This window comes from Telopea speciosissima, chromosome 4 (assembly GCF_018873765.1).
Source record: "Telopea speciosissima isolate NSW1024214 ecotype Mountain lineage chromosome 4, Tspe_v1, whole genome shotgun sequence".
In the NCBI taxonomy this organism is placed as follows: Eukaryota; Viridiplantae; Streptophyta; class Magnoliopsida; order Proteales; family Proteaceae; genus Telopea; species Telopea speciosissima.
Window position 1 is genome coordinate 16,031,899 of NC_057919.1, and position 10,906 is coordinate 16,042,804.

At 39.6% G+C, this 10,906-nt stretch overlaps 2 protein-coding genes across 2 annotated transcripts in view; both read left to right on the forward strand.

The window, feature by feature from the left end:
* LOC122658644 (exocyst complex component SEC3A-like) overlaps positions 1 to 10,906 on the forward strand; it is a 39,856-nt gene that overhangs the window by 27,726 nt on the left and 1,224 nt on the right. The window contains exons 20-24 of the mRNA XM_043853687.1: positions 494 to 591; positions 729 to 837; positions 1,117 to 1,185; positions 8,024 to 8,089; positions 8,167 to 8,256. Of these exons, the coding sequence (XP_043709622.1) occupies positions 494 to 591; positions 729 to 837; positions 1,117 to 1,185; positions 8,024 to 8,089; positions 8,167 to 8,256 (432 nt within the window). The remainder of the gene's footprint in view (positions 1 to 493; positions 592 to 728; positions 838 to 1,116; positions 1,186 to 8,023; positions 8,090 to 8,166; positions 8,257 to 10,906) is intronic.
* Positions 3,713 to 4,665, forward strand: LOC122658645 (transcription initiation factor IIF subunit beta-like). Its single transcript, XM_043853688.1, has one exon. The coding sequence runs from the start codon at positions 3,733 to 3,735 to the stop codon at positions 4,456 to 4,458; it is 726 nt and encodes a 241-aa protein (XP_043709623.1). The 5' UTR covers positions 3,713 to 3,732; the 3' UTR covers positions 4,459 to 4,665.

Sequence of the window (10,906 nt, forward strand, 5' to 3'; positions counted from 1 at the left end):
TGCATCAGAATACCCTACCAGATCAACATTCTGATGAGGGCGATAAACAAGTCCCTTGCCTGGAGGTCCCTTTAGATACCTCAGAATCCTACAAGCTTCCTCCCAGTGGACCTTTTTCGGCGCCTGCATAAACTTGCAAATAACTCCAATGACAAAGGAAATATCAGGTTTGGTAACAGTTGGATAAATCAACTTCCACACCAGTCTTCTATATCGGTGCACATCATCAAAGTCTGGATCAGGGACTATATTTTTTGTACCTGCTCCCAATCTGGATCGGAATCAGATTGTCCAATCCACCATACATAAATCATATCATGATGGATTGGATGGTCCATTGTATATAGATCTTGGATTGGTCCCCGCTGACCCCAATTTGAATCAATGTTTTGGATTGAAAGTTGGCCGATCCTGGAAATGGTCAATTTTGGCATTGGTATTGATTTATTTATTTGGATATCCAAGCTCACATGATGTGGTACTGTTTGTACAGGTTAGCATAATGTTTGTGACTTTGGAGAAAATTGCACAAACTGATCCAAAATATGCTGACATTGTGCTTTTAGAGAACTATGCAGCATTCCAGAACAGGTATTCAAAAAAATTTTGCTTCTATTTTTAATTGAATGGGTTATTGAGGTTATCTTTAGATTCATTTGGAGAGTTTTTGGTTCTGTTCCAAAACTAATATAATTTTGTGGATGCTGATTAGAAGTTGTTGTTTGCAGCCTTTACGACCTAGCCAATATTGTGCCCACACTTGCAAAGTTCTATCACCAGGCAAGTGAATCTTACGAACAGGCTTGTACACGTCACATCAATATGATCATATATTACGTAAGTATTCTGTTACTGTTATTTCTCTTTCTTGTCTATTTGGAATTGTGATTTCTATTCATAGTTGTCAAGGCATCGCCTAGGCATCCAGGTGCCTTGGTCGCCTTGTTGGTATGCATCCAGGCCCCCTCCAATGCAGCTAGACGCCGTGACGACTATGCTCCTATTTTTAGATGCTTTCTTCCAAGGAATATGTTGAAACACCATTAACTATGTTTTTATGTTGCAAACTTGGTTGTGGTGTTATAAAGATGGATTTTCACATTGTTTTATATGCAGCAATTTGAAAGACTATTCCAGTTTGCTCGAAAAATTGAAGAATTGATGTACACGATCACACCAGAGGAGGTTAGTAAATCATAAGACTTTCTTTTTAATTAATATATTATTATTTTTTGGCTAAGAAACTGTATATAAATACCCTAGCTGCTTCTGTATTCTCAACTACTATTTGTATGTTTCCATAATGTAGCTCCTCAAGATGGTGCTACTACTACTATTATTAAATATGCATTTGTGTGGGTTCTTGTGATAGCAATGAAATTTTGCATTCTCATCATGTAAACTCAACTCAGTAAGACATATCCCAGCCACATGCAGTTGTCTACCTGTTCCATCACTCCAGTCTGTTTAAGGCTATGTATCTTCTATTTGCTTATAAGAGCTCACAACCCTACTCCTTACTTCGAGTTAAGTCATTTCTCTCATTTTCTCAACATCTCCAATTTGTACAATATATATATATATATATATATATATATATATATATATATATATATCACTCTCACTGGTGCATCAATTGGTCTTTGTTGCTCATGGCTAAACCATCTCAATTGACTTACCCCATTGATGCAGATAAGTCACCTAAAGGGCTTATTTTATTGGAAATAAGCCTTGGGTTGGGTTATGCAGGTTTTTTTTCCTTTGATCCCAGGAGTTTTCTTTGTACTAAGTTACTTTAATAGGCCTCAAATATGGGTAGAAAGTAGGAAAACGGGGTTTACTTCATTAGTTTAGTTAGAGTCCTGTTTTGAGTCAGTTTCTTTCATTATTTTAGTTTCCTAGTCAGTTTATGTTACCTTATTAGTTAAGCATTGGGTTAGGCCTTTCATTTTTAGTGTTTAAGTCTGTTTTTTAGTCTTCTACATAAGTTTGTAAGGGGCTACAGCCTTGTACACGAATTTGATTAATGGGATTTTGACTTGAGCATTTTCTTTTATCCTGTGAGATTCAGATGGCTGTGAGATGTGGTGCTATGTGGTGGGATACCAATAATGGCTGGTGGGATTCCAGTCAAGGCTAGGTGGGATGCTTAGTTATATCTTCTTCTTCGTTATTCTTCTTAAGTAAGTAATCTTTTGTTTACTGCAAAATTTGCCATTGTTGCTGCTTGTGATTTGTCAGTCCTCTATCACTACTAGGATTGCTGAGTTTGAAGGTGAATCTCTACTCTGATTCATGTTCTGATTTCAATTTCATCTTCTCCATACTTTTGACTATCAAAACCTGTTTTTGATTTCTTATTCTGTTGGCAAATTAGAACAGTCCTATCATACTAGGAATGCTTGATTGTGGGAGTTTTATGATTCTGATTTCGAATCTGTTCACAGAATTCTGCAATTGAAAATTTTCTCTATCATCTCCTGTTTTTGTTTTCAGATTTTGTAGTTATTCCAAGTAGGATTGTTTCTAGGCTGTCAATTTGCTGAAATCAACACCTGTTATTGTTGATCTGATTCTGCAGAATTTAATAACATAACTTTAATTTAGTATTGTGATTAAAATTCTGCAATCTGACTGTTTTGCCCCTTTCCTAGTTACAATAAGAATCCTCCATTTGACCAGGTCTACCCATTGGGTTACCCTGGGGTTTTCAGGTCCATTTGATTGTTGGATTTTGTTCTATGATATTTTGTTAAAAAACTACTTGTGTATCTCTCTGTTTTCGATCCCGTTTTGGTACTGTTTTAGTCCTTTAAATCAGTACTACAATATCCATTCTTGACACTTATTTCTGCTACACTTGAGTTCCCTCAAATGCATTTGCTTGGGATTCTATCCTTCCTAGTGATGTAGATTGAAATATGAAGAAAAAAGACCAAAATACTGTTCATGGTACTGTTCACATGAACAGTGTCACAACCCATATTTTGCCTTGTGTGGGATTTGCTTTTTAGAAGATCTTGTGGGCCCATTGGAGATATCAAGTGGAGAAAGATTCTATCCTAATGCTGCCATAGTTTAGTTTCTATTTCAGTTTTAGAAAGTATGTTTTATTTCCTTGCAATAGAATCTTAGGTAGTTTCTAATTTCAGTTTGTTACTATTTTTGTTTTGTTCTCTATAATAGGAGTTTCTATTTTGATGTATGACAACTAGATTTTGTAGGAAGTTTCTATTTTGGTTGTAAGCTACTTGGTAGCAAACACTTTGTACCATGTAACCCATACTTCTATTATAAGTAAAGGGAAGAGGCCAGCCTAGCCGACGATTTTGAGTTTAAAAAAAAAGGGTAAATTACACTTCACCCCCTGATTTTCAAATGAAACTCAAATCACCCCCTGTATTAGACCCCAATATGACAAATTAGTCCCTACCGTTAGTTTTATGCTGTTAAGTGATGATGCCAGCCAGTTAAATAAATTTAAATCCCTAAACTACCCTTGACTAGTGTAGAGTTACTTTTTTACCCTTGGATGTAAAACCCCAAAATCGATCAAGATTCCCTCTCCTTCTTCCCCAAATCGCTAAACCGAGAATGGAGAAAACCCATTTAGGGTTTTAACAACCACCACCGCGGTCTCTTGTGGTGACCGAACCAGAGGCCGATGCCCAAGCTCAGACACGGCGAACGATTGTCAGGGTCCGGGCTCTCTCTCACTTTCTCTGTTGGCTTATGATTATGGGGGAGAAGAGCAGCCATGAAAACCTGCTGGAAACGGCCAAGGCAGACCGAGCGGTTTGGCTGATGAAGTTTCCATCGGTGGTCTCTCGGTCTTGGCAATCTCTCACTGACTCAACTCGTCCCCTCGCTAAGGTCGTACTCTCCGTCGATCCTCTCCTTTCTAGCGACGACGACAACTCTTCTCCACAGCTCACAATGGAATTGAACGGCAATGAATCTGGGAATGTACCTGAGCGTTACTCTTTGGATATGTCTACAGACTTTATTAAATGTGTGTTTTTTTCCCAGACAAGTCAAGGAAAGGTTTCAGTGGAGGGGAAAGTGCTACATAAATTTGACATGAAGCCCCATAACAAAGATATTGGGTACTATGGCAAACTTTGCCGTGAAGGGACAAACAAATATATGACCAAAGCCAGACAAGTGCAGGTGATTGATGACAATCGAGGAGTGCACATGAGACCAATGCCTCTTGGTTTACTACCCTCTGGAGCCAAGGATAAGCAGAAAACAGTGTCAGTGAAAGGATCAGAGATGAAAAGAACAAGGAGAGACCGTGGAGAAATGGAAGATATTATGTTCAAGCTCTTTGATAGGCAACCAAATTGGACTTTGAGGCAATTGATCGAGGAGACAGACCAGCCTGAACAATTTGTGAAAGATCTTCTAAAAGACCTTTGTTTCTACAACAAGAAGGGAACAAATCAAGGATCCTAGGAGTTAAAGCCTGAATATAAGAGATCAGGTGAGGAAGCAGGTCCTGGGTGAATTGGGTAGAGTAAATGTTGCTGACTCAGAAAAACACCATGAGAATATGACCACTCTGTTTTGTTTCCTCAAAAGATTCAATCTCTGCTGATTTTTATTTACTGGCAAATGGGAGTTCAATTGACACAACAGCGAAATACAATGAGTAGAAAAGATAGGTTTCTTTTCTTAAAAAATAAAAAAATAAAAACAGATACAGAGCTCTGGTGAAGCTCCATCTGCAGTCCAACCTCCGTGCGGTGACTGATTTGCCTCGGATGGGGGTTGCAGCCATGGTTTCGATCATGGCTATGGCAGTGGCAACAGGAAGAAGGAGAAGAAGAGCAGTAGTAGCAGAGAGGGTATCTAAAGTGCATTTTCTACAAACGTTGGGTACCTCAATTCACATTGTTTACCTTTCTATGGTTGAGCTTAAAGTTGTCATTTCACTTTTTGGTTTGATTTAAGTTAACACCGTTGCTTTAGAGGGGGACGGTTGAGTATTTTCAAAAACCAGGGGGTGAGTTGAGTTTCGTTTGAAAACTAGGGGGTGCCGTGTAATTTACCCAAAAAAAATAAAAAATAGAAAGCTTTGGCTTGGAAGCTGTGAGATGCAGTTACGGTGAGAGACCCTAGACTGAGATAGTCTTTATCCCTTCCTCTTCTTCTCTATTTTCTCCTTCTATGTCATACATACCTGTCCTGTGACATTCCAGCATATCTTCTTCATTATCGTGGCTTATATCCAGATAATATCAGTATTTCTTTGTTGATTAAATATCTCATTAATTCTGTTTTCTTAGTGCTGGTGTTTCCCAACTCTGTTTAGTGCATGCAATAGGATTTCTGGCAGCAACATGTTATGATCTTCAGTCTTTGATTTCAGACTATCTAACCATGGGTTTGCTCTGAATTTTTTATGTGTTATTCCACCCCTTGTCAGCCCCCTTTGATCCAAGTTTGAGCCTCATCAGACCGCTGGATCATGAGTTATAAATAATTCTCTTACTTTCTATTTTCTGTGATTCCTAACCTTCTAATTTCTGTGACTGTTTATTTCTCCTCAACCCTCCGTTGGATGAACCTGGAATTTTCAGCACTGAATCAACACATCAGGACAGGACTCTCATTTGGTTATAATATCTGCCCTATCCATTGGTTTGATCTTGAGTTAGTCAACCTCCTATATTCTGTCCATAGACTTGTGTATATTGATCACTACGATTCTGGTATACTGTAGGTGTGTTAGTGTTGATCTTTTTCTGCCTCGCACTTCTTGCATTTTGTATCGGCACTCATTTACTCTTCATTCTCGTCTCAGCGACACTTGCTCATGTCTACGCTGTTTCTTTATTTCCTCACATTAAGCTCTATAAAGCATTGTTGGACTTCAGCTGTCTTTAAATTTAACCATAAGTTATAATAGTGTAATGATCACACAATTGTCCAGAAGCTCCTTGAGCTACTTCATCCACCCAGCTCTAATTTCACGGTCAACGTTCCCTTCAATCATTCCCTCCATTTATAATTCAACTTAAATAGTCAAATCAGTGCTTGCGGGTATCTATTGGTCTTCAATCTTCTTGTCTTCATTTCTACTTGTATTCTTGCATAAATTGCCCTCCACCTATTTGTTTTAGATTGGCTTATATTAAAACCTTTTGATTCTAACTCATTGACATAAACTTCATATTTATGCCCCCTCCCACCCTTCCGGCCCCCAAAAAAGTATTTACCACACAGGCAGTTGGTTCTCTGTTGAATCTGATAGGAAACCTGGTGCAATACCAGAGGTTGGAAGCCCTATATGGGTTTGCTACAGGCCCACTCAAGTGTTAAATAACCCAAATCAAAATCACTAGTGGCCAAATAGTAAATAGTTTGAAGATTTATAAGATCAGTGGCGGAATTGTAAATTGACAGAAGTTTATAATATGGTGGCAGTATTGTAGTTAATCTGAATTCTGAAGTTGTAATAAAGGAGTGGCAGAACCATAATTTAATGGAATCAAATGTATAAAGAAAGAAACAAGTGAATAGGGGTATACTTGGAATGGGACACAAAATTTGTAGTGAAACAAAGGAAGGGTATTAATGGAAAAACCGGATTAAGGGTTTTAATAACAAAAGCAATCGATCATCTCAAGCAGCCAGTGGAAGGGGAGAGATTTGCAATGAGAAGAACTCACACACACCAAGCCCAAACAAGCCAATATTCTGGAAACTGAGTTGCAATGCACAAACTCTATAAGATCCAAGTGTTAAACCAGCAACACAGCCTTCGGTTCATCAAACAAAGATCCCTGAAATTATTTCTGGCGGTGGAACAGAACCAGGTCTGAACCAGACTTCGAAGCTTCCCAAGGGAGAAGTATCTGGGGCCACAATTCAGGAACTACAGTCGCCAGTAGATAGGCTTCCTTCGAGCCAGACTTCAGAGCCAATCGATCAGGATTAATAAATCAGCAAGGCTCCCTCTTGATGCTGATCTGTTAAAGGTTTTAGTGCCAGAACAGAAGAAGTCTTAGAAATATGCGAAAAAAAGGAAAGAAGAAGAAGAACAAATCAGAAGAGGGAAGAGATGCACGCAAGGTTCATGGCATCCATCGGTTAACCTAAACAAAATTAATTCAACTTTCCAATCTGCCTCCTACGATGGTTACAAAAAGAGTATTTAAAGATTCAAAATAGTCTTATTCCTATCTTGAAACTAAACCAAAGACAGTCAAACTAACCCCTAAATCATACGTAAACTCAAATAGACTTTGAGTCTACTTTGGACTCGTACTCTGTGTTTAACAACTTTATTAACAAGAATAAAATAAAGAAAAAAAATTACAACCCCTAATTAATCCAAAGTCTAGCTGCATCAAAACCCCTTGAGATGTGCCTTCAGTGTTAACGTAAATTTAGCACATCACAGAGCTTGACGACACACATCCAGATGGCCAAGCAGTTGATGGCATCATTTGAATTATTTTAGCTGGGGCAACAAGCTGGTATTATGCAACCATTAGAATTTACAGTATCTCGCAAATAATAATTAATCATAATCTATGGATAAGTGAACAATTGACTCCTAGGAATGTGTGAAAACTCTTACTACTGAACACATTGCCAAGTTTTGTAGCCAGTAATAAACTTTTTTTTTCAAGATCTTGTCGTTTGATTTATTATCTACTATTATATCATAGAAACATTGTACATGTATGCACAGTTTTAGGTTCTGTTAGAGGATTTGTGGATGCAAATGTGGCAAAAGGTGGTACCTACTTTCCTGTGAGAATCAATGGTTGCATATAGACTCCTAGGGTGTACTTACTCTTTGATAAAAAATCAAATTGTGTCGCTGATGTGGCTGTTTTACCAAGTGCATCACTTTTGAACATGCCTATCAAATTACTGCTTTTACTGGTGATAAGCATTTTCAATCCTTATGTATAATGTTTCTACGGTTTGTTTATTAGTTTCTATAGATAATATGTTTTGGGTGCTGGATCTTGTGGCTGACTGCATACTCTCTAATAAATTTCAGATTCCTTTCCAACTTGGCCTATCAAAAATGGATCTCCGAAAGATGTCGAAATCTAGTTTATCTGGGGTAAGTCGGAGTATTTTAAAATCTCCAGTCCCTTGTTGGTAGCATGCGTTGATCTATTTTGGGTTCTGCTGGTATAGGTTGACAAGTCCATCAGTGCAATGTATAGAAAACTACAAAAGAATTTGACTTCTGAAGAATTGCTGCCATCTTTATGGGATAAATGCAAGGTAAGCTAATTATTTCTTGTTGAACTGCTTTGCTACTGAGAGGCGGGGGGGGGGGTGAATCAGTAGGCTTAAAACTTTTCCCCTTTTGCAGACCCTGAATTCACTGAACTATACTACCAACTCCAAAACTGTAGGAGACTTTGCAATACACCACTGGCTGGGGCAATCTCAATTTTACTAGTTACAGTTTGTATTTACTCCTACCTTCAATCAAGATTGGTCAGGTCTACCAGGAGATGCATACCCACTCTGCAAAAAGCACACACACTTCTGATGTCCACAATTATACACCCACAATACAAGGTATACGTGCTTCGGCAATTTGCCTATATCCACAGAGCAATACCTGTTGGGGTATCGTACTTGCTCAATACTCTCCTCAGTTTCAACTGCAACTAAAACTAGGACTAATCCCTCTTCTATCCTTGATCATACAAAGACAAGGGGTAACAACCCCCAACACCCACAGCCACAGCTGTGGTCAAGCTCTCTACTTGACAATATATGAAACACCTTGTGAGTCCCAACTCAAAGGTCCCTTACAATGATAAAAAGAATTCAAAATCAAATTCCCCAACCCATACAGTGGTCAACTAAATACAATTATCAATAATCAACATAGTGTAGGATCTACAAGAGGAATTTGACAAGAAATCACCAAAGTGGATTAACCACTTGAAGAACTCCACACTCCATCTTCATCATCACCTTCCCCATGCTCTTGGAGGTCCAATAGATGAGAGATTCAATCAAGAAGTAGGTCCCAATCTTCCCAATGTGTGGAACACTGCAAAATTTAATTTTTGGGTATTTAGGGCTCGCTCCAGATCTCCAAAGCTCTTGCAATGTATCCTCGTTCTTGTGAGCACACAACAAAAAACCACTTTCAATTGGACTCAAAATAAGCAAGTTATGCTCATTTGAATTTCCAGGGGCAAATCTGTCAAATCCAGGGTTTTTCGTGACATGGGAACTGTCACTACATAGTTGTCGTGACAGATGGCGGGTAACGACCTATCGGCTGCTCTGATGGCCGTAAGATTTCAGTTCAAATGATGGGTGGATTCCCTGCCGTTGGATCTGGCATGCATGATGGCGGAAACTACGAATATTGGAGCCAATGAATAATCAACTTTTGGAATCTCATATGCGCATGTGTTACACGGGTGTCGCACCAGAGCAGAACAGCTATCATGTGTAGCACCGTGCACCAGAGCTGCGTACACAGACCAACCTAGACACTCGCTGGAATCTTTACCGTCAGGTTTTGCACCTCAGTCTCAGTTGTACATATGGAATCTCAGCTCCCAAATCCTGATCAAATGGTCTCAATGTCACTCTATCTTCAGTGAGGCGCTGGTCTATGGGAATTCATACATCTGTTCAACCGTAGTCCTCGCCAGCATCTACTCTGTATGACCACCTCTGCGCCTACAGATCTGTATCTGGGCCTCTTGATACCCATCATACGGCTATAAAGTCTCTGGAACTATACATATTAGGTGAGTTCACATTCTCAGGATTTTAAAACCCGAGAGCAACCCACAATCAACCTTATTGAAGCCATAAATTGAACACTTGGGGCACAACTCAGGGGTCAGGGCCTTTGCCAATTTTAACATCACATGACCCTTGTGCTGAGCTGCTGGCCCATGCAAGGCACCTGGGTGCTGGGGGCCTCCCATGGTGCTGCATGGCTGTAGTGCCTTGTGCGGCTGTGGGCTGCGTGGCCCTAGCCTGCTGTGCCATGTGTCCCATTGTGCCCGCATGGTGGCCACTTCATACTAACATCCCTACTCATCAATTGCCATGTGGCATCTTCATGCCACCTCATGCCCCACATGAACACATCCATCCATCCATACATCATAACATCTCACACACAAGCTTATGCCATCTCATGGACCCGTATCTGTCCATCATGCAATGCATCATAACACCACATCATCATCATCAATCATGTATCCACATGCCACACCCATGCAAAACCATTCCAAACACATACCAGACATGTCTGCCACATCACTGGAGTCTGTACACCTGCCTCACACACTACTGCCATACCAGAACCCTGTCACTGACCACTGCCACTACCACATCATCATATACAGTGCTTACTGGCCACATTAGCTCTGCCATCACTGCACTGTCATCAGAACCTTTGCACTCTCCAATTCATCATTGTCCACATCACCACTGCACTGTCCACATCATCAGTACTGTTGTCAACGATGACAACACCTCCACACTGTACAAATCACAGAGACACTGCCAGTACTGCCACTGCCAAAATGCCAATAAGTCTAACATTTCTCTTCTGCATGATGTAGGACATCCTAGGGTTTCAAGATCTATAGCTGAACTACAATAGAAAGGCAGTGGGAGAAGGGTAGGATGGATTAGGGTTTGAAAGAATAGACAAGAAATAGGGGAAGTGTTACGGGAAAGCTTGGGATTATGAACAATACTTTGAGGTATAACTGAATATTGGACAAAATATGATAACATAATATCAGAACTCAAAGAAGAAAGAGATCTGGCCTGAGGTTTAACAGATATGAATGTAGTCAGATCCGAATAAGTGAAGAAGAAGAGTACCCCACAATAAACTAAATTAAAAGATTACATTCGTGTATTCCTATAGTCCCAA